At 39.1% G+C, this 25,134-nt stretch overlaps 1 protein-coding gene across 2 annotated transcripts in view; it reads left to right on the forward strand.

Moving 5' to 3' along the window:
- Window positions 1-4,349: 4,349 nt before the first annotated feature.
- The window catches only part of LOC119784139 (1-phosphatidylinositol 4,5-bisphosphate phosphodiesterase beta-1), a 168,498-nt gene continuing 147,713 nt past the window's right edge, over window positions 4,350-25,134 (forward strand). The window contains exons 1-2 of one of the 2 annotated variants that reach the window (XM_038286056.1): window positions 4,350-4,809; window positions 12,497-12,574. In XM_038286056.1, the coding sequence (XP_038141984.1) occupies window positions 4,711-4,809; window positions 12,497-12,574 (177 nt within the window). In that variant the 5' untranslated portion in view covers window positions 4,350-4,710. The remainder of the gene's footprint in view (window positions 4,810-12,496; window positions 12,575-25,134) is intronic. The other variant, XM_038286055.1, reaches the window with a different exon arrangement.

The following is a 25,134-nucleotide window of genomic DNA, read 5'->3' on the forward strand; positions in this document are numbered from 1 at the left end:
TGCAGAACACCACTGAGGCGGAAACAGGAGTAAAGGTTTAACAGAGTTTATTTTGCTACAAGCACACAGAATGTACTGGTTCTGGCTCGGGCCTGGGAAACTGGTTCACTGGAGTCTGCGTGGGAGACAGTTTAGTTAGCGTAGAATCAGAGGAGCTTGACTTTGAGGGTTTCTGGTTGTACCTTGAGGGTTCTTGTGGTTAGCTTTGGGAGAGTCTCTGTAGGATCTGGAGAAGAGTTGATCAGCAGAGTCCGCTTGCTGCTTCAGCGTCTCACGTCTAGTAATGAACAGACCTTGGCTTTGGGTTTCCCAGCTCTTAGTCCTGAGCTGCATGGAAGTTCTCTATGGTTCTTCAGGGTTTGGCTCTGAGGGTCGGCTCGGCAGGTTAGCTCTTCCAGAGCTTCACAGAGGAGACACAGGTTTCCTGGAAGATAGAGACAACGGTTAGAATCCTGGTAGGATTCAAAGTCACAAAGATACTCATAGAGTCTAGGCTTAGGCGCTGACCAACTGGATACAACACTGCGACATTGAGGCAAGGACTGAAGACAGCTTATATAGTGGATCCTCTGATGATGGTAATGAGCAGCAGCTGTGCAGAAGGCTCTGCTCAGGAGGATCCACGGCGGACTCTGCTGGAGAAAGATGGTACTACTCCAGCTCCCAACAAAACCATTCATATAGCATATGAATGGATGGATGATTTTGATTTGCTCTGTATCTGTTAAGGAAATGTTTATCTTTTGTGATTTCTGCTGAGTAAAAGAGAAATAAAACGGCATTGTTTTTATACAGGGATAAAAGAAGTGATTTTAAATTGAGGGCAGCATTCAGCAGTTAATTTAATGTTAGAATTTATAATCCAAATCTGTTAAAGGAATTCTTAATTTTCAGCTTCTTGAGATGGTATTGCTACTGAATGCGGCTCATGCGATAACACCTGCTTCTTTGTGTGCATGTAACAATGGATCTCTGTCCCTGCTCTTCCTTTTGTCTCAGGATATGAAGCTAATGACTCATCACATCAGTCGTCTGTTTTCAGGGAGAGTCTATGGTTTAGACTCGTGCAATGCAGCTTTCACAATCTGCACAGTCTAACACACTTCACGTCAAAAGATTGAACCTTAAGTAAAGCACAAAACAATACAGGTTCTCCATTAATAAGAAGCACACTGACAAATTACTCTACTTGATAAAACTTGATAGAATCTTTCTTAGTCGTCAATGTCATTAATCTTCTCTATCTGATAAGTTCTGTTTACTGACATTTTCTATTCTTTACTTAAACAGATGTGAGAAATCCAGCCCCTTTCTGCTTCATTCGCAATTCTTTTATTATTTTACCAAAGCTGAACAAATTGTTCAGCAGTATGCTGTAACACTTTTGGCTGGTCTTTGCCAAATATAATTATGACATGCTTGTACAGAGTACTCCAGTTTCTCTTTCATGTTCGTGTTGGATAGTAAAGGCTTTTGGCTGATCAGTGCTGTAATGTTGAAATCCTTTGAAGCAATTTTTTTTTTCTTTACAATATTTGCCTACTTTGGGTCATTTTAAAGGTTTTCCAGAACCCTTTAAAACCTTCTTAAAGTGACCCAAAGCAGTCAAATAGTACAAACCCCCCCCCCCCCCCCCCCCCCCCCCCCCCCCCCCCCCCCAAACAAGCCTGATTTAAAGACTTTCTTTTGGTGGAGTTTTCTGAAAGACCTCAGTTAAAGCTACAGTGTGTAACTTTTAGCGACATCTAGAGGTCAGACTGCAGACTGCAGCAACATGAACATCTCCCCCCCACCGCTTCTCCCCCCCAACAGTACGGCGAGCGTTACGGGACAAAATGTCTTCCACTACGTCCGCATCACCTACCTTCTCAAGTGATGAGGTTTGTTTACATAGATAATTTTACAGATAGTATTTCATTAGTCTGTGTAGGGTATAGATTTCATGTAGACTTAAGATAATAAATAGACCCGTTATTTTTTCTACGTCGTTGTGACGTTTTGGCGATCTCGCAATCGCTAGTTTGTTGGCTCTGCGCTGCCGTAGCGCAAAGATGTCTGCCTCCATGGCTGCGAGACCCGCTCCTATGTAATCATAAATAACGAATTCTAAGGCAACGCAAATATTAAGGTTAAGAGGCTGAGCTCGTAGATGATGATAAATAACATAGATTTGTATAATATATTCAATTTCTGACTGTATATCCCTGTAATTATTACACACTGTAGCTTTAAGAAAAAATCATTACGTAAAACCAGGCATTTACACTGTCTAAAGGGTACCACATTTGAGCCTATTTAATTGTAGAATACCTAAACAACAATGTATAAACACCAAATGATGGAAGGACAGATAGGGTATGTGATGCAAAATTTCAGTATTAATCCCTTGACAGAGGGAAATGTCCTTAGTGGGTTCTGGTTAGAGTTTCCAGAGTGTATCTGCATGGTCTGAAAGGTATCCTCAAATAAATCATCCAAAATCAATAAATACAGCTGAAGCTTTATCTTTTTAAGCCATCTGGTGTGATCAAATTTGGTGTTGGCCATTATGATCAATGTTAAATGCCTGAATAATGAGTCGGAGGGTAAAGGGGGAAGCTTGCATACCTAAAACCACCCTCCCTAAATTACATTACTAGGATGGCAGTATCATATTGTGTGGGTGTTTTAGTACAGTAGGGACTGCCACATTTCAAAAAAGTAGTATGAAGTGGAAAGAACATTACATGCCCCATCTGCAAAGATTTAAAATAAAGAGCACTGTTTGTGTGTGCAACGAATTTGTGTGTTGCAGGTGATATACAAAGATTGCTCACTCAAATGACAGGAGGCACAAATTGGTTTTGTTTCGCCTTATTAAGGTTGGCATATTTTCTGTGCTTCTGGCAGTTTCAGAGTGGCTGTAGAAGAAATATGACATTATAAGCAACATAGATGAAGATGATAATTAAGATAATGAGTTAAAACATTTTAACAACCATAATGATAAATGTTTTTATATACCGTATTTTCACGACTATAAGGCGCACTTAAACGTCTTTTTTTTCCCTCAAAATGTGCGGTGCGCCCTATGGTGCGGTGCGCCCTATGTGTGTTGTAACTGCGACTTTTGAGACCACCTCATTGAGGAGATGATGAAAGAGTGGCTGAATGTAAGGAGACCAGGTGTTTTTTTTCCACTCATCACCATGCTGTTAATATGTAACTCCATGCGTGCCCATCTCACAGCTGATGTGAAAAACATGGGGAAACAAATTAACGCTGTGCTCGCTGTTCAACCGCTCGACATCGGTGTGAACCGGACCCAGCAGGTGCAGCAGAAGCAGCGAGTTTACATGCAAAGTAAATGGTTGACGCGCGTATAGGTGCAGCAAAAGGTCCTGCAGGGCGTTTTGAGCAGCAGGAGCATTTAAGCATCTGCCAACGCGCTGCTGCTGCTCGAGATGGAAAAATTGAAGTTTTGCTGCTGGACGCGCCGCATCAACCAATCAGAGAAGCTGATCTGGGAGCTGACAGCGAGACAGACACAGCGCACTGATGACATATGATATTAACGCAAATGGAAAAGGCTGGATGGATGAGGAGATGATGAAAGCGTAGCTGAGGGAGGTGTAGCCTATGTGAGGAGGCCAGGTGGTTTTTTCCACGCATCACCATCGCTGCGTGCCCATCTCACAGCCGATGTGAAAAAAAAGGTGAATCAAATGGATACTGTGCTCGCCGTTATCCCGGGGGTCTGACAAAGGAAGGTCAAGCTTGACCGTGACCCAGATGACTGGGTCATCACAGATGTCTTCACAGATATGGGCTTGAAATATTTCACTCTGTATGCTATGAATCCAAAATGAGTTTTACTTTCTAAAATGATACAAAAATATAAAAAATTATCATCTGATTTTTAGGAGGTGTGTACACAGTGTACAGCCTACTAAAACTAATGTATACCTTTTTAAATTTACTATTTAATTGGTCTTATATAATATGGTATTTCTGGAAAAAAAAAAAAGCTTTTATTGAAATCATGTTAGTAATGTTTTTTATTTGATTTGTTTTCTGAGTTGAATTATTAAAATAAATGAACTAATTTAGTGTAAATCATAATGAATATTTGTTTATGGTAAATATGCGCATCAGCCTCTTTACAGTCTTTATTATAAAAGCCCATTCTGCTGCTTATCATGAGAGAAAAATTGTGATTTGCTCATGGCAAAGCACTATTATAGAGAAAGCCTTGTATGCACCTGCTCCTAATCTGTCAGCTGGGGGGCACTTTGCGCGCATCTTACTGTCACGGACACATGGAGGCGCCAGAATACTCAAAGCATCGATCCTGTCCTTGTATTGACTTGTAGCTCCAATTTCAAACCAGACGTGAAACTCATTAAGATGCCTCCCTCTTTCTCCGCTGCTCTGTCTCTCTCCGGAGCTGGTTTTAGCCGCATGTCACTCAGTCTCTCAGTCAGTGGCCCCGGTCCGCTGAGTCTGCGCCTGTCTCCACAGCTCTCCAAAAAAGCGAAACACACCACCGCCGCTGCCACTGCGGGCATGACATCCAAGCAGTAGTGGTAGTGGACTTCTGTCGGTCGGCTTTTCACGGGATTAAAAAAAAAAAAAGAAAAAAAAAAAAGGAGTCGAAGAGACTTGAAAGAAACAGAGAGGGAAGAGACTCATTTCTGGCCGTGCAGTGCGTCGAGAGGAGTTGATGAGTCAATGGCTGGAGCACAGCCTGGAGTTCATGCGTTGCAGCTCAAGCCAGTGTCCGTGCCGGAGTGCCTCAGAAAGGGCAGCAAATTTATGAAATGGGATGATGTAAGTAATGGATAACCTCTTATAATGATAATAAAGCTCTATTCACAGAAGTGTTTTTTTATGTAGCCTATTTATGTGGATATTTTTGGATAATCTATTCGCTTTAAAGCGAATAGATATTTGAATGCATATTTCCCAGAATGTTGCATGTTACACAATCTATGAGCGACCCATGCAACAACATAATGGATGAATATATTTGCTGTGGAGACTGCAGTGAAAGGGACTCATCGCTTTGCCTTCCTGTTTAAATGCAGAAATGCTGCAAATATGCAGCACCCTGACATGCGCTTTGTTTACATCTTAGCTAATGCAGAGTATTTGTAAGTGAGTGAGCGCACGTGCCGCTTCCAATGCTTTTGTGCAAAAAAAAATTGATCAATAATTCAAATTAACTTTTTTTTAACTTAAGCTTGTTACCTCTAAAAAAAATTTAAGTACAACAAATACAAAACGAATATTTACAACATAAATATCTTCCCTTTTTCTCAATATTTCATTAAGGTGATTTGAAATGACCTCAGATTTAGTAAAACCTACTTTTTCATCTGACCCTTAGGCACCTTTTTTCAAGAAATTAATTAACCCCTCTCTCTTGTCACCCTGTATTGACTTCACATAAAGCTCTCACTCTTCAGTTAGATTTAAGTCAAATTACTTTCATATTTTCTGCCATGCTCTCATCAAGGTATAATTGAAAAACCTTTTATGGCTCTCCTTATTACCAATTTGAATTACTGAATGCTCCTGCAATTAGGAGCTTGAGTGTATATTTTTGCCATTTGTATTTCACTTTCCCCATTTTCTTTTATTTGTTTTCTTTTCTTTTTGCACTAACACTTGAAGATGACCCATAGTGATGCTTTCTGCTCTGTTACTCAAATAATTCGAACATTTGTTTAGATATCACAGTTCTTGTGTGCTGTGCAATGCTTCAAATAAACTGCTTTTCCTCTAATTTAGGGTGATATTTAAATATTGATTTATGCAATCCTTGGTGAAAATGCCTGTTTAGATGGTTGTGCTCCAGGTGAACCAAGCACAGCACAGATGGATGAGGATTGCAGAAGTGTGAGCACAGTCTGTCCAGACTACAGTGAGGGAATCTTGCACAGTTGTAAACATTCCAGTCTGTCAATCATCAGAAGACCCGTGAAATGTTTAACTTACCAAAGTGCTCATTCCATCAACTTTGTCTTTGTTGTAAAAGGGGCGTCAAGTGTGTCATTTCCTCTAACATCATTTTTGTGCACAACCTTTGCCAAATGCAGCCGTATCTCCAGAGCCAAATGCCTGCCAGTCCTTTCCTGGGAAATAGAGACACACCCACAGATATTTTTTTCTCTGTCATTTCCTATACAGATCCTTCCTATTTCCTCCCTGTATCATTTGGTGGAAAGAATCACAGTGGGATAAGGAGCCTGACTACAGTAAGAGTCAGGGGCTATAATAATTTGGCAGAGGAGAAGAATTTTATAAATTTATTTTTCTTCTTATCAGAGCTCTGGGTTTTGGGCTTCTCGCCTTTTTTGTTCCCAACATTGAATTGTGTAAGTCATAAAAAAAAAAAAACTCAGATAAGGATGACTCTTTCATTTATTGCTTTTCTCTGATGTGGGTTTTATTTATTTATATTTCTGCATTGGTGAAAATTACATTAAACTTCCTTTTTTTCATGTCTGCACATGAAAGATGTAGCATTTGTTCACAGTGCAGAAATCACATATGTCTGAACAGCGGCCACAATTTAATGGAAAAGCAGACGGTATGAGAAACTGAGGTAGACTCCAGGGTGCATAGCTTTTTGGTTCATTGTTCAAAAAAGAACAGAAGAAGGGTCTGAACACCTCTAGAAATGTTCCCCTTATACACAAAGGGCCGGATCTATCAAAGGTTTGCTTGTATAAAAACGTGAGCTACTTCACTGCACACGCTAAAAAATGTACAAACTGATCTATCAACAGCGTGCTAAAAGGATTTGGTCTTTAAAATGTGCTAAATAGCGCCTCTTATCCATTTAGTACTTTTTCTGCAATGAATATGCAATATAGGGCGTTTACACGCAAAAGTGCGTCTTGTGGGAGGAGAACATGTAAATATATTAATTTAGCACTCGCAAAGTGATTTATTAAACCTGAAAGCAATTTTGCTAACGGTATCTGACTCTATATTTAACACGTTTCAAAAGAAGGTGCAAATGGTCTGTATGCGTAATTGCGCACACATGGCAGCGGTTATTGTCGCAAGAAGGAGAAATGAAGCAAGGAAATGAAGCAAGGAGACGCAGAGAACGCATTTTCACTCCGTGTGAGTATTTTTGGAATGAAGGAGGAAACGATCATCAAAACATATCGTTTATCCAGCATTGCCATTTTGAAGCTGCAATTCCAGTGATTTGCTCCTCACAAGCGTCAGCTGTACTTGTTCCTCAATGCTGGTCAGAGGCATCTTATCTACTGTGCCCCCTCCTCTTTTGTTCGCAGATGTTTTGTTATATGCCAGTTTTTCTTTGGTTCGCCTTCTAATATCCTGGTATCTTCTTTTTACTTCATCCACTGTTCGCAAGGTTTCACCGACAGCGTTTACTTTATTACAGATTTGTTCACATATAGCGTTCCTCTGTGTGACAGGCACACTTCTTTGCTGTAGCTCACTTAAATGTTTGTTGGCTTCATTCACCAATACCTCCATTTCCATGGGGTCGAATTTCCTTTTGCGCTTTCTGCTGTCCAAACTCGCCATGCCACAAACCACAAAACGCGCAAAACCATCATTTAAATAGGGCGCCTCCAACAGTTTTGCACCTGCCACCAGTTACGCAATCACTCTTGTTAAATCACCCGCAAACCATGGTTCAGCCCCTCGCGCAAAATTCCAGTTTGCGAGCGCAAATTACTGCACGCAAAATTGGATCTTGATAAATCCGGCCCAAAGGAAAATGGATCTTATGTACTTCAACGTTCAGACATTCAGATGCAATAAACATTTCCATCTCATTTTTAAGTAATCTTAAACAGAACCGTTGACTCAGTTGCACAAATTAGACGTTTGAGATACATTTCTGTAAAGCTTTGATTTGCTATTGTTTTACTTGTTTCTAATTTGTCTTTAAGAACTGTAATTAACATTCATAAGTGTATTTTCTCTAGCCTTTTTGTCCTGAACAAGACAAGAGCAGAGGCGATGGCAGAGAGCTCTTTTTATCAAGAGCAGAGGCGATGGCACTCAGCGTGTTTGAGAGAGACAAACAGAGGTTAATTACTTTAAAGAATAGATAGTCAGTTCTCAGTTGGATCTGTTGTTTGAATCTAATATTAAAGATTAGGACCATTAACACTACCATCACTAAAGCAGCAAGCTCTTGACTCTTATTTTAAGCCTGAGATTTCCAAAAGGTTGCGGACTTCATTGATTTCCTCTGTTCCACGGTGCACAAAGGTTGAAGTAAAATAGAGAAAAACATACAGTGTAACTCTAAGACATCTGCTGGGGGTCTAACAGTGCCACTATGAATGAATGCCAACATGGCATAAATGTTTTCTTTATATAGCTTCTTCTATCAATGTTTCCATCACACCTTAGCTTTAAACCCGTCACTGGAACCTTATACAGCTAACCTTTACATTCCACATTTATTGTTATTTGTTTTTTCTTTGGTTCATTTAATAATGGTTAAAATGCTCTGACTTTTGAGTTTATTACTGGTCATTTCACCAGTTAGGCCAAATGGCCAAACTGTGATCACAGGCTAACTTCTTGGTGAATCCCCACTTATGACTGCTTTCTAATAATAAAGAATAGAGGCTAAGCACTTACCCTAAATCCTCATTGAGGAATCAGATTTTCCTCTGGGTTGCTTCTTTACTTTCCCTATACTGTATGATGCACTCTGAATAAGATCCTATCTGGATGCACAAGAGAGCCTAAAATCCAGTAAAACTACCAGGATATGTCATTAGCACAGAGCAGAAATGTGCTGAGCTCAAATCTCCTCACTAACATCCCCCCTTAGGTGATGGCTAATGGTACAGACGCTTCACCAAAATAATAATGACAGTCTTTCTTGTGAGGGATCAATGACTGCAGGGCGTTTGTACTTTTGCAAGTGAGCCAGTTATCATCATCTACCCTTCACTTAATAAAAAAGAAGACCACCAAGGTTGTTCAGTCAGATGAATATGAAAAAAATAGCTTAACTGAACATTTTGACCTTGGTTGTTGTTGGAAAACAAGCTGGAAACAACAACAAAATAACACACAACAGTAGGTTTCTTTTGAATTTTAAACCACATATTATGAACCACAGGAACCTTCCTGCTTCTTTCTTTTTGGTCCCATGAGAAAGTCTTCACTTAGAGCCGATAATGGCTTAATGTGTTAGTTGTGGAGGCCATAGAGAGTTAAAACATTAGGACAGAAGCTGGTGAACATTACTACTTTCACATCATCTGGTTGATTCCCAGAGCTCAGAAACTATTCCTTTTTTGTTCAGTGATATTAAAACCAATCCATCAAGTGCCACATCCTGTTAGTTGCATAAATGCTTGAATTAGTCTAATGGAAATAGAACCGTTTTTATGGAAAGCTGTTGATCCACCTCATTAATGATTCATTTTCTAGGAATAACTGATGTGTTGATTGAGTGCAGGAAATTGATATTTAGTTATTTTAAGTGCAGTTGTAGAAAACAGTCCATATGAACTGTAAGGCCGCAGATACAGCAGTCGAAAAGTTCACTCTGAACTTTCAACTATTTCTCTAGTAGCAAACAAAAATGAAAGTGTATTTTATTTGGATCTTATGTGATTAAACGAAACAAAGTTGTCTGAAATCTGAACCCTAAAAAAGAGCAGCTGTTTTATTCTCATGAATTACACTACTGCAAAAATAAAATATAACTGATCATCCCCTCAACCACACTGGCTCTGTAATGAGAGGGTACAGGGTCAGGTTGTAGAGATATTCTTTAGCATAAACAGGGAAGCTAGTCATCATTGATGGGAAGATAGATGGAGCATCAGTTAGAGGCTGCCAAATGTTGAGACAAGAGTGCTGGATTTTGCCCTTAGCAGGAGGACTGGCATAAACAACAATCTAAAATTATATAAGTTCATGTTAACATTTTATTATGTTCAACTCACATTTAAGACCTCAGACTGTGTGGAAAGACTTAAAAACTGTTATTTACAGATGTTATTCATATGAACAACAAATACAGATTTGCCATGTAGCATTTAGAGTATTAATAAACCTATTTCATAAGCATTTATACACTCACCGGCCACTTTATTAGGTACACCTGTCCGACTGCTCGTTAACACTTCATTTCTAAGCAGCCAATCACATGGCGGCAACTCAGTGCATTTAGGCATGTAGACATGGTCAAGACAATCTCCTGCAGTTCAAACCGAGCATCAGTATGGGGAAGAAAGGTGATTTGAGTGACTTTGAACGTGGCATGATTGTTGGTGCCAGAAGGGCTGGTCTGAGTATTTCAGAAACTGCTGATCTACTGGGATTTTCACGCACAACCATCTCTAGGGTTTACAGAGAATGGTCCAAAAAAGAAAAAACATCCAGTGAGCGGCAGTTCTGTGGGCGGAAATGCCTTGTTGATGCCAGAGGTCAGAGGAGAATGGCCAGACTGGTTCGAGCTGATAGAAGGGCAACCGTGACTCAAATAACCACCCGTTACAACCAAGGTGGGCAGAAGAGCGTCTCTGAACGCACAGTACGTCGAACTTTGAGGCAGATGGGCTACAGCAGCAGAAGGCCACACCGGGTGCCACTCCTTTCTGCTAAGAACAGGAAACTGAGGCTAAAATTTGCACAAGCTCATCGAAATTGGACAATAGAAGATTGGAAAAACGTTGCCTGGTCTGATGAGTCTCGATTTCTGCTGCGACATTCGGATGGTAGGGTCAAAATTTGGCGTCTACAACATGAAAGCATAAATCCATCCTGCCTTGTATCAACGGTTCAGGCTGGTGGTGGTGGTGTCATGGTGTGGGGAATACTTTCTTGGCAGTCTTTGGGCCCCTTGGTACCAATTGAGCATTGTTGCAACGCCACAGCCTACCTGAGTATTGTTGCTGACCATGTCCATCCCTTTATGACCACAATGTACCCAACTTCTGATGGCTACTTTCAGCAGGATAATGTGCCATGTCATAAAGCTGGAATCATCTCAGACTGGTTTCTTGAACATGACAATGAGTTCACTGTACTCAAATGGCCTCCACAGTCACCTGATCTCAATCCAATAGAGCATCTTTGGGATGTGGTGGAACGGGAGATTCGCATCATGGATGTGCAGCCGACAAATCTGCGACAACTGTGTGATGCCATCATGTCAATATGGACCAAACTCCCTGAGGAATGCTTCCAGCACCTTGTTGAATCTATGCCACGAAGAATTGAGGCAGTTCTGAAGGCAAAAGGGATCCAACCCGCTCCTAGCATGGGGTACCTAATAAAGTGGCCGGTGAGTGTAATTTTCTCATCAACTCAGAATTGGTAACTACTTTGTACCAATTTTAAACTACTAAGAAGGGTAAATGGGGTATGAATAATTTTCAAAAGTGTGTTTTTGTTGTTCATTCAAGCATGCACAGATTGTGCAATTACACAAGTAAACAAAAAAAAAAACATTCTTCTATTAGATTTCACATGAATGTTGAGTTGCCATAGTGAGCATCACTATAGCAAATGCCTCTGATACAGCACACCACCAGTTCTTCCTCTGAAAATGTCACCCGTTTAGTTTTTTTGCTCAGTTCTATTCTCTGTTTCCCTCAGTGTCCATACCCCTCCATCATGGAGCAGGTGTGTCAAGAAGTGTAATGTCATATTTACAAATAATAAAATGTTTTTATTTATCATGTTTTTTTGCACCACACTACAGTCTAATCTGATGTCTAGCATCTCCTGGTCCAAAGCTTTCATGATAAGCCAAACTGTAAATGGCATGGGGTCACACTCAGATATAACGCGTGTAGCAGATTTTCACCATTAGCTCTGCCTCCAAATGTTGTGATAGGGTCCTCATTAGTCGTCTCATGAGGACACTTTGAAGATTTTTGTCGCTCCGGGCAGCAAATGGGATTTGATTTCTGTGTTCTCATAGATTTGGCTGATTGAAGAGGACAATATTCTACTGTTCAGTTGAACCTCTGCCACTATTGATGCCGAAAAAAGGGCAAAGCCTTCTTTTTATAGAAGCATCCAATAAAATCGGGCGTTGCCATGTGTGCCCTAAGGTCAAACTGTGTGTGTGAAACATGGAACTGTCCTTATATAGATGCTGAGGGAAAGCATTTCCCGTCACAAGCAGGAAAACTAAAAACATCAGCTTTAAAACAATCTGCAGCTATGAATGCTGCCACAGCAAATACAGTCACACACCCGGGTGCTGGTCATTTGTGGCAATGCCTTCTCATGAATTAGAAAGTACCCTATATGGAAAGGATTGTGTGCAAGTTGCAACGTAAACAGCAGTTTTAATGTCATTCCAGGCTTTGGAATGCCAGCGGTGTTAAAAAAGTATGCTTTGATGCTGACAGAGAAATTAACTGGTTTACCTCTGGGAATATTCTGCCATAGTACTCCTGTGTAAGCTACCAGAGGCATGCAGTGTTACGCTGTGACACACTGATTCATTCCAGATGTTTTTTCTTTTTTTCTACAGGATTCGACCACTGTGACCCCTGTGACTCTAACAGTTGACCCCAAAGGGTACTTCCTCTATTGGACCGACCAAAACAAAGTAAGGCAGCACATTTTTTGTCTATTTGAGAAAAAATTTGTATTGCAAATGCTTTAAGTCCAAAATTCAACTTTCGTGCCTACAGGGCAGCAAAAAAAAAAAGTCTTCTTGTATTACATATATGCTATTTATTGATAGGAGAGGCAGCAGCAGCAGTGCTTTTTCTAATTTTGCTTTAAAATAATCAATCCCAGCTTGTTTTGAGAGATGCAAAGCAGGGAGAAAATATGAGAAAATATCAGAAGGGTCCGTTAATATTTAAGCCATCAGATGATTGGCAATAGTCCTAAATGAGAACAGGTGTCAAGGCTAAGAAATATGAAAAAAATGTATCTGCAGGCACAGTTATACAAACAGGATAGCTCTTTGTGTTTGCAAAATGGTAATGTTGTTTTTCCCAATACAGCTGAAATTCTCGATGGTTTGGTTTGGTTTGGGCCTTGGTTGTCACGAGATTCCCTCAATATCATCACCTAGGATTCAAATACTAATAAAATGAGGAAGGAGGCAACCTGACTGGCAGTGTGCAGGAGCATATGTGGAACGGGGAATGTTCTTTACCCTTTTTATACACACATGGCCTTTTTTGATAAGAAACATTTAAACTGTCAAAACTGTCATTAAACCATAACTTTAACTAATCTAAAATGATCATCTGATTACAGCGATGCACCATACTTATCAACTCCTGCCACTATATAATTCGATAGCCCTATATGTTGTACTCAATAGTAGATTCTAAAGTGGAACCTCTAGGTTTAGTTGCAACCTACAGATCAGTTAAAAACTATTTGGCTATCTTTAATATAAATACAGTGAGACATTCATGTCTCTATTTGTAAAAAACAAAAACAAAAAATAGATCCAGGTTGGTGTGCACATGTTGTCTATTGGTATCTTCATTCCACAATGAGTGTCTGGAAACACCCTTTACAACAACAGAAGATTTCCCCTAGATCTTTTAAAAAATAGAATAAAATCAAACCTTTTTTCCTGGAGTGCTTGCAGACACCAAGATTATGAAAATGAGCTCTGTCAGTTTGTGTCAGATAATCAAGCACTTCATCCTTGTTGACTCCTGTAAAAGTGAACACGATTTGCATTGCCCATATTTTATTACCTCTGCCAAGGAGGTCATGTTTTCATTGCTGTCGGTTTGTCTGTTTTTAAAATAATTAAAAAAAAGTTATGGACGTACAGTATTTTGCTAACATTTTTAGAGATTGACAAATGATTAAATTTTTGTGGTGATGCACATCACCATCTGAGTCCAGGAATTGATATTAAATATTCTGTGAATACAGGTAATAACTTAAGGTGGGAATCACAATATGTCGTGAAAAGTGAGATACTTGGCTGAGGTCTGCGCTCTCCGTGAGCTTTTCTAGACCTGTTTATTTCAATGTACAGTAGAGCTGTTTAGTTCTGGGACCTGATTACTTTGGCGAGCACAGATCTGCTTGTCTGACGCCTCCAAACAGCTCGATAGGGGTAATGTGTTCCTGTTCTATTTATGAGTAGAACTTTATCAGCAGTGTTAGTCTTGCAGAGACTAATTAATAGCAACCATTGATTTGATGCTTTCCTAGATGAGCATATTTTACTGCAGTGATAGCAGAGCACAGACAGGAGTGCTGACCGAGACTTAACCTCGCCACACAAGCCCATACACACGTCTTCCACTCCTGCTTTCAAACAGGGAAAGGATGCTATTAGGTTGCCAGCCTAATGTAAATAATACACTGTCTGTGGAAAAAGAGTCAGTGTCTGCATGGAAAAAGTACAATTCTATTAAACAATTAACAAGGAAAGAGAAGTGAGTGATAAACTGTGAGAGTAGCTTACTAGGAAAATTAAGAGAGGCTGGGACAGGTTGAAATGAGTTCACTATTGTTTTCTGCCCCTCCATTATGAGGCAAGGAGTTTGACTGATGAGGCTTTTGCATCTATGTGTCTGGATTTGCTAGTGTGTGTTTATGGATGCGAATGTCTGCTCAGTCTCCCAGCACTGAGAACAGTCCTGCCTCACACATAATAACTCAAGCTGATACCAAGCAAAGCCTGGGTGAAACTCTATTAGGGCATAAAGAAGGGCACACACCATTCCCCTTTGTGCAAATGTGTATTTCTCTTGTGCTTGCAAATATGCCTTTTCTTGTATTTGCGAATAGTTATTCATATAGTATTAGACATGTGTTCAACAAAAGGATTCAAACAAGCAGTGATGCCCTGTTCACTTGATACGGGTGTTTGTGAGTCTCAGCCTGATGGCCTGCAGAGTAAAAGCATTCCTTGGATTCTTCAGAAGCACAGCAGAACTGTACTCAGTGTGCCAACTGCACTGATTCTTAAACTGTCATTATCACTGATAGATTCAGGTATTTCCTGTACCGCTGCTTCATTAACTTTTTTATGTTTGGCTTTTTAATGATCCTCCTAAAAAAATAAAACAATTAATTTAAGGGTTTTAGTCACCAAAATGTTTCTAGTACTCAAATATTGAGATATGTTTCTAAGAGGATTATAGGACCCCCACTTTTTAATGTGGTTTAAAGAACAGCCATTTTTGAAGGGGACATTTTTTTTATTGTTTTTTTATATTCCTTTATCTCTGACTGATCTTTTAGTGCATCAATGCTAGCAGAAGTTAAGCCAGCAGTTTTAAGAAGAATTTATTTAAACAAGCTAGACCTACTCAGGGGCCCGAAAGTGTTTGTGTTTGAGTGTGGCTAACTGTGGTGCTGTGATTTACTATGTAAAAGTGCTAGTTAAACAAAAAACTTTGGGTCTGATCTTAAAACACGTGCAAATGCATTTGTATTTGCAGAGCAGACAATTAAAGACGGTGCAAAGCAATTTCCGTGTGTAGCTCAGCAGACAAACTGTATTTGCCTTCATCAATATACAGATATTCTAATCACCAAATGTAAACAGAAACTGAACTGCGGGCGCAGTTTGTGCATCATTTTAAATACTTCTGAAATTCAGGTGCAAACTTGGACGGAAAATAGCTGTGGTCATTGTTTCAACGAAGGAGGCATTAGTATAACACCAGAGGATGGCGAGATATGCTGTGCACATGTAAACATATTTGGGGGTCAGAATGAGCTATAGTTGATTAATATTACTAAGGAAAAAACGTCTATTCAGGAGGCAACACATTAATACACCGTGATGATACCCGATTGCTGTACAATCACACTAAAGTGGAAAAAATGACTTAACTTAGATATTGGGGCTTGTTTCTAAAAATTATTGGATTCTAACAGGGCCTGCAAAGAGATATAACGGCTGTAAGTGCACATCTCAGGGATTTTTTCTTCCTTGATTTAAGAAAGCATAACCATGCACGAAGCATGGTAATGTTTTTTTGTTTATCTTTTGTTTGCAGCACTTTGAAATAGTCTACCTGTGTGAGGTGCACTTTAAATTATCATTATTATTTTTTAATTATTATCGGCATTACCACCATCTACATTGCTTTGAGCTTTATTTTTCTCAAACTGTATAACATGCAATCTGTTCATTTTTATGTGAGGAACCAAACTGGTTTGCATACTTAACCTTTTTGCAGCAATCTTTTTAGATCTTCAGCAACACACCCACTTATTGGATTTACTAAGAAAAAAATTACACATGCAATTTATCCTCCCTTGTTTGGAATCTTTGAAGATCAAGCACTTTGTGTTTTTACTGCAGGAACTGACATGTTTTTGCCAATTATTATTCCAAATTTGTAAAGAAAAGAGCAATCAAGAATATCTAGTTTTTAACATGGCCAGAGTAAGTTTTTTTTTATTTTTCCTGTCTCTCAGCTGCTTGTAGACATTGGATAAGATTCATGCCATATTCCATTAAGCTTAAAACAGCAATTCAGTCTTTGACTGTCATGATTTTATTTTTCCAAGAGATATAGGCTGATGACCCTAAAGAACGGTGAGCAGAACCCCTTCGTTTGTGAGGTAGCTTTAATTCTACAACATTTCTACAGTCTATAGAACTACAGCAAAGACTGTGCTACATATTGATCCACCTCCTTATTTATAAACTGTAGTTAAGACTGATTTTGAATATCTATTAAAATATGTTAGATATTGTTTGAAAATAGTCAAAGATAGAAATAAATTGGCTGTGGTTTGGAAATTTGGCATGTACAACATTGCAATCGGGTGTTGGTCTTTCCCTACAAAAGCAGGTCCTTTCTCCGGCTTGGCATAATGATGGTGCTCAGAGAGAACTAGGGTTATATTGAAAGTTTAATAATGGATACAGCTCCTAAAATGTGTTGGTATAAGTCAAATTCCCATTCCCAAGTAACAAAGATGTTTAGCAATTTTGATACTTCCTTCCTTCTAAAAAACCTTTTTAGTTAATAAGTATATTAATAAGACGTTTAATAATCATTAACTAAAACACACTGGCCAAAACCTGACCTGTTTTTTCCTGTTAGAGACATACTGTAGGTATCTGATTTATCCACAAGGAAAGTACGGAAACATTTACATTAGATAAACACAGAAAACTAAAAAAAACTAAAAAATGTTTTAATAGTATAAATACTTTAAAATTGGGCTGAGGCAGCAATATAACCTGCCCATTTCTCCATGAGCAGAACGAACTTTAGATATGCTTTTGTTATTTAGTAATCAAGTCTCTTAAGATTAGAGTATAGAGACCTTAAAAAAGAATGACCTAATCTAAAAGCTTCTCCTAGTTTTAGCCTGCCTCTTTATTGGTGGTAAAGACTTTCTTTTTTCTTTTTGCTATTTTAGTATTCTGCAAAGGACTTTCAGAGGTTAAAGAAGATACATGTTCAGCCACTGTTTGACTTTTCATGAAGATGTAGAGGAAAGCTTGGAGACATATCAATGGCAACAATTCAGGATGTGAGCTGAAAGAGGCTGGATCAAATGATAAGCTTAATTTGATTTTTCACTTCCCTCCCTTTAGCAGTGGACTCATGCCAAAATAAAACCTCTAACAAAGCTGCTCTTGTTGCAGGGAATTCAAATACTGTAGGATGATGGAGCCAAAAGGCTTGATGTCTTTCTCTGCTTAGATACAGGTGAAAACTCTGCAGAGTTGAGTGTAGTTTTAGCTGTGTTGTCATGATCCACTCTGCTAAATTTTCACACAGGACACAGTTATGTAAATTATTGCTGTTATAAATCTCCCATGTTTGCATGTGTTTGGTTCATAGTTCAACACTCACCATTTTCTCTGGGCTCTGTTATTTCTCTACTTCCTTTTGAAAGACTTACTTCAACAAACATTTTCACAAATTCACAAGTTTAAAAAACATTTAGATTAGACTGACCACAGACAATCCCATTCCACATACAAGATTAAGTTTTAGAGCAGAATTGTATATATCTATGGAAAATAGTTTCAAAAACTAATTACATTAAAATGTATTGATGAAATAAGCATGTTTCTTTGTCCTCATAAATAACCCTAGCTGTTTTAAAACATTGGTTTTATGACAAAAAAATACTTCCTTCTTTGAGGTATCTCAGCTGAAAAATAAAACCCAGGTGACTCCGGTTGACACCCCTGTATATATATTCATTTTTTTCTGATAGCAGGCATTTCTAATTTACATAAGATTAGATTGTGTCCAACTATCAGTCAGAGCAGAAACAACATAATGTGGAAACACGCCATGCATTTCCTCCTGTGCTCTTGTACAGACTCATCAATTTAGTGAAGAGGTTTTCAGTTGCTTTTAATTAATGTTACTCTGAAACTAAATAATAATATTTATCCTGTAAAACATTTTCAAAAAGTAGTTGCTCCTTTCAAATACATTTGGTGATAGAAACTAATTGTTAATAGTTTAATATTACAGTTATTTCTAAATAGTTTGGAATGGTGTGTACTTCAGGTTTCACCTTTTCTCGTATAAACTCTAATTATAAATCTCCTTTGGCTCAAATTCTAATTTTTATCAGAAAAAATGTGATTGTGTTTTTAATAAAAAAAGGAAAGAAACAAATATTTTCTCTGCTTTCTTTTCAGTCATTACTTTCCTGGAGTTTGTCATACAAGCCAAAATCTTCTGTAAGGTGTCCTCATGCTGGGTCTAATATTCTGGCCAAAAATATTATTAGCATGCACAACGTGAATGCATGGCACTCAAAACATGTCGGTCTGCTAAATATTGCAGCAGGGTAGTCTTTTGTAATTTGAAATTGCACACATTGTCGTTGTGATGAGGACTGCAGTTAAGAATTCTAACCAAATCCTTGCATTTAAATATTCCTGTTTCGCAGTTCATTCCAACTTCTGTTTTTGCACAATGCAGTTTCAGTCATGGTAACAAAATGGAGTCTTCCTTAGATATTCTGGTGCATCTCAAATTACCGCATTCATGCACAGGAGTTTTAAGATCTTTCTCAACATAGCATCTACTTGTTCAGACAAACAGGTGGCTGCACAGGTTAAAAATAATTTGCAGGGCTAGTGGTTGTGGCTTCTTTTAGTGGGAAGAGCGACACAACACCAAGAGGTGGAGTGACTCAGTTAAATTAACAGGCTTTTAGTTTAGTTGCCATGGTTGCCATGTGACAGCACACACCTTGGAAATGTCACATTCTCTCTCTCGGCCCCCACTCATATTCAGAGGAACACTGCCACTTGGAAACTGATATCATTGTTTCCGTGTGAATGTGTGTGAGTGTCTGTGAGTGTGTGTATCCCACTAAGCAGGCTGTGGTTGTAACATAAGGTTAAACACTTTCTCTCGGGAGATTTATGTTTCAGCAGCGTGCCAATTTCAGGACGTTCGCTGGACAAGCACTCAGCGTATGGCATTGAATGATGTTCAGAGGTGGAACACAGGCCACCATGGGCAAAAACCTGACTTCCACTTTGAGCAGCTGGTATACAACAAATCTGAATGAAGCTCCAATTGATCTAATGCACAGCAAGAGTGCACCCCTTTAATACACACTTCGACAAAACCATACACGTTTTTCTCTCTGCTCTGTCATAGCAGAATTCACACATCTGTTTTTTTTCCCCACACAGCAATTTTCTGTGATTACAGAGGCTGCTGCTACTCCACCTCCGTCAGCAACTATATGTGGTTGAGAGACAAGGTATAAATCGTCAGCCAATTGACTGGAAGTGAATTGTGGCCTCTGCCAAGTTATAACAAGGCACACAAAGGGCATATTGCGCCTGTATCAGTAGTCAGAGAAAGTGATAGAGTGAGAATAAGAAATATTAGGAAGGCAAATATTATAAAGCTCCTGGAAGGGAACTGTTAACCCATTTACATTTTGGTGACATTTTTTAGCCTGACATAATATCAGAATGACTAGATCAGGGACATTCAAACCAAGATTACACTCAGGAACTTAGTAGTGACTGTAAGTGACTAAAGAAGTTTTGGTTACCAAAACTTATAGACTTGGGATTTTAGTATGTATATAAGAAGGCATTAAAATGTTTCTTATTAACTAATCGAATTTAATGGTTTAAAAGTCTGGTAAAAACCCATTTAGCTGCAGAACTATGTAATGCGTCTTCTTTTACAGAGTGTTAACATCTCCTCTGCTAATAATTTTAGTACTTAGTCAATCACAGCAAGCCTACTTAAGGCTTCTTTATAGCAACACCAATTGGTGATTATGCAATCTAACAGAACACAACAGTAATTTTGATTTTTCTCTCAAATGCTAACTAAAATACAGGTTTAATTTCAAAAAGAGAAGTGAAGCAATCTGTCATTCACAGAAACATGCCATTTTTTTTGACAGTTTTTATTTCTTTATCTGTCCAATAAATTTTAAGTATATATTTGTAGATTTTTAGACATCTGTCTTGTTTAATTTCGCTAATAGGGACTCTGATTATCACTTTCAGTCATTATTTATATAAGAAAATGTTAAGATAAACTCGTGCAACACTTGCTGTTTTTGAATGTCCTCCTGACGTTGTTTAAAAACATGTTTCCAATATGAAGCTTCCTCTATTGATCATTAAATCAGAATTAAAGCCGTATTTCTAGATTTTCTATTTAACTAGACTGGTATAAGCTTAGAAGTTCTAGAATGCAGTTTAAATCTTCATGCTTAGCGAAGGTTCCAGCTCTTCAGCATTTTGTGTGTGAAAAAACAAGAACAAAGGAACAGTTTTTTCATTTGCCAAGTTGGCTGCCAGGCTAAAAGTGGTCTGGGAAAAACACCAAAACAATTATTCTGAATAAAAATGTGTCTTTTCAATGAAGACGTGAATTTAGAGAGTTTGTCATGATGCTGGTTCTTAGATTAAGACTTTGTTGAGTGAAAGGTCTTTTAAAAAAACGGACAATCTAAAGCAGGAAAGAGCTAAACAATGAACACTTAGCTCCTAGATGACTGAAGCAGGCTTAGTTTTTTGCCAGAGCTTCTCCCTGAATTCAGATTAGGAGCTCTCTCCTCTGCTGGCTTGTGAACAATCTATGCTCAAGTAGGCAACCAAATACACACAGGAACACTATAGAGGAGGACAAGCGGGAGGGATACGACACTTTTTGTTTCCTGTCTTGAAGTACTGGAGTTTGTTCACAAAACCTAACTCAAAGATGCAGAAAGAGTTTTTCTTTATTTGACATTTTAAAGTCCTTTTGCTCCCACTGCCAAAGCTGTTTAATAGGATTCCCAAAGCTTCAGCTGATTCTGCCAGGGTAACAGAAACAAAGGTGTTGCAGCAGTCAAAGCAGTTTGCATTTGGCAGCAAAGAGGCACAACTACAGTAAGACCCTGAATTAAGGTGACAACATTAATCTGTCATTTTATTGCTTGATTTTACTGATGTTGCTATTTATTTATTGGGTTTATTTTTAATAATCATGCATTTAACCCTTTAAAGCCCGATCCAAGAATAAAACAAAACAGAAAATTCGTTGCTTTTGCTACCTGACAGCGGAAACCAATCACAAAGATGACACAGGCACCGCGCACCAAAGGAGGAGTAACTTGACCAACGGGGAGCAAAAAGTCATGATCATCTGTCCGAACAGTCAGTTAACTGAGTTCACAATAAAGTCAACTAGTGATTGAGGGATTTAGGGGTTAGGGCGGATGTTCGGACACAGTAAGCTTGTATGAGCTATGAGAACAACCACTTTTAAACAGAGCATGCCCGGGGAGAAATTAATTCATGCATGATCTCACACACGTTTCATGGGCGTTTCCTCTCGGGAGCGGTTACAGGGTTGTGCATGTGCATTTTTTATTTTTATTTTTTTAGCTAATGAAGGCGCGTCTTTTCAAAACTTAGAAAAAATCCTCCCGACTACTTTTAATGTCATTTTGGTCTGGCTCACTTAAATGGGCAGTTAACATTGATTACATCAAACTGATCAAACTGTTGACAGTCCTGCTTCATTTCCATCCTTCCTACTTTTGTTAAATTCTAACTCTTTTCAAAGAAATGTTAATAGATAAATTACCATTAAAGAGTTAACTCTTTGACCTGTTCTTAATACTGTCAGTGCAAACCAACATCTCAGCTATTGTTTTTTCTCTTATAATTTTGCAGCTGAAAAAAAAGTATGAATAACAATTACTAAGGCTAAAGCAAATGTCTTTTTTATTTTTTGTCCAGGGAATTAAACCATAAACTTTTAAACCCTGAACATGTAGCATTGAGTCTCAATGGCTTAAGAGCTAGAGACAGGAGTACACTATATTGCCAAAAGTATTTGCTCACCTGCCTTGACTCACATATGAGCTTAAGTGACATCCCGTTCCTAATCCATAGGGTTCAATATGACGTCGGTCCACCCTTTGCAGCTAGAACAGCTTCAACTCTTCTGGGAAGGCTGTCCACAAGGTTTAGGAGTGTGTTTATGGGAATTTTTGACCATTCTTCCAGAAGCGCATTTGTGAGGTCGCACACTGATGTTGGACGAGAAGGCCTGGCTCTCAGTCTCCGCTCTAATTCATCCCAAAGGTGTTCTATCGGGTTGAGGTCAGGACTCTGTGCAGGCCAGTCAAGTTCATCCACACCAGACTCTGTCATCCATGTCTTTATGGACCTTGCTTTGTGCACTGGTGCACAGTCATGTTGGAAGAGGAAGGGGCCAGCTCCAAACTGTTCCCACAAAGTTGGGAGCATGGAATTGTCCAAAATGTCTTGGTATGCTGAAGCATTCAGAGTTCCTTTCACTGGAAGTAAGGGGCCAAGCCCAGCTCCTGAAAAACAACCCCACACCATAATCCCCCCTCCACCAAACTTTACACTTGGCACAATGCAGTCAGACAAGTACCGTTCTCCTGGCAACCGCCAAACCCAGTCCCGTCCATCAGATTGCCAGATGGAGAAGCGCGATTCGTCACTCCAGAGAACGCGTCTCCACTGCTCTAGAGTCCAGTGGCGGCGTGCTTTACACCACCGCATCCGACGCTTTGCATTGCACTTGGTGATGTATGGCTTGGATGCAGCTGCTCGACCATGGAAACCCATTCCATGAAGCTCTCTGCGCACTGTTCTTGAGCTAATCTGAAGGCCACATGAAGTTTGGAGGTCTGTAGTGATTGACTCTGCAGAAAGTTGGCAACCTCTTCGCACTATGCGCGTCAGCATCCGCTGACCCCGCTCCGTCAGTTTACGTGGCCTACCACTTCGTGGCTGAGTTGCTGTCGTTCCCAAACACTTCCATTTTCTTATAATACAGCTGACAGTTGACTGTGGAATATTTAGGAGCGAGGAAATTTCACGACTGGATTTGTTGCACAGGTGGCATCCTATCACAGTTCCACGCTGGAATTCACTGAGCTCCTGAGAGCGACCCATTCTTTCACAAATGTTTGTAAAAACAGTCTGCATGCCTAGGTGCTTGAATTTATACACCTGTGGCCATGGAAGTGATTGGAACACCTGATTCCAATAATTTGGATGGGTGAGCAAATACTTTTGGCAATATAGTGTATCTGCCAGAGTTTGTAGCTGTCTCTAAAAAAAATAAAGGGAAGAAAAAAAGCTTGATTTGAATATATTTAAATGTACAACAGAGCCCAAGCTGCTCCTGAAGCTGTTGGTTATACATTTGCATGGCATAGACAGAACTGATCTGTGAGCAGAGCCTTACATTAGAAGTCAACAGAATCTGTCAACGTCAGCTTGTTTGGGTTGTTTCCTTTTGGCTTTATTGTCTTCTGGTCCCTGTGCTCTCAGTTTCACCCAGCTGGAAAAAAAAATATAAGGGTAGGTCTAAATAATGCTATACCTAATAAATTTTTCCATAAAACTGTCTTCTTTTCTGTGAATATATATATAAAATTATGCTCCAATAGGTAGTTAGTGATCTGTCGTTACCCTATTTTACTTTGACAAATCGGATCTTTTTTTTAAACTCAATGTTTTTATTCCTATTTGATACAATTGCAATTGCAGAACTTGATCTGGCTTGATCTGGTGGTGAAGGATGGAGAAGACGTACGTGGGTGGTGACGTTCGGATGAGTCACTGCAGAATAATTCTCATTGGTTAAAATGACTGCACAAGGGCTGCTCCGGGCGTACTTGAGGTCGTACGGGATGGGGACGTGGAATCTTGGGGACCGTTGTATGATTGCAGCTCACACAGGAGATCACATACAAGTCACATATAATTGGAGATGTGAATGACCACACAAAACAAAGATTTAAAAAAGAAAAATCAGAATTGAGTAAGGTCTACAGTGAACCTAGCCTTAGACATCTCATAAGAAAGCATTGAAGGCTGTGGTGTGTTAAGGAAAATTCTGTATTTACACCTTGAAGCTTTCCCTCTCCGGTTCTTTTCCTGAAAAGAAATCACTTGGGGCAAAATCTTTAAATAACACTTCATAATGTACATGTATTAAATAACCTTGAAACATGATATCTGATTTTAACATAGATTGTAATCTTACTCAGACCACAAAAGTTGCTTTGAGTAACAGAAGGCAGGGCTTACCTACCAGGCTCACTTCTCGATGAATTGGCCCCGAATCACAGTTAAAGAAGCATTTTATACAACTCCAGTATGCAACATCTTAACGTCATAGATGTAATATAAATGAGGAGATGTCCATGGCTCCAGCCTTTTTAAAATATTACAGAGTGTCTCAGATAAAAACAAAAAGAACTCACTGTTAAGAAAGATCCAATCTGTCTGTGCCCCCATTTCATTCCCAAACCTCTGGTATGTACATAATGAACATGATAACTGCATATCCAGACAGAGGAACTGTCCTAATTAGGCACTTGGGAAAACATTAGTTCTGACACGCAACAAACAGATATTATTAGGGTTTAACAAACTCACAGATCATCAATAAAAATAATCCTAACAGGTGGTAACATGAGAAACCTCACAGTAGTGTGTACTTTTGTAACTCACTGTACTGTCTACATTTATTTTAAATGCCTGTCTCTTTGATCTCTATTATAACAAAAAATCCAATAGTTTAAAGGTTTATAGAGTTTACAAGGAAGAAGTTGCCTGACCAAAAACTAAACAATGAGAATAGTGGAGCAAAAGAAGATTAAGAATGTAAACCTTTAGACAGCTCCTTGTTTTGGTAAAACCAGTGTTGACTTTCTGTC

This window comes from Cyprinodon tularosa, unplaced genomic scaffold (assembly GCF_016077235.1).
Source record: "Cyprinodon tularosa strain WSP-4 unplaced genomic scaffold, ASM1607723v1 ctg22, whole genome shotgun sequence".
Classification (NCBI taxonomy): domain Eukaryota; kingdom Metazoa; phylum Chordata; class Actinopteri; order Cyprinodontiformes; family Cyprinodontidae; genus Cyprinodon; species Cyprinodon tularosa.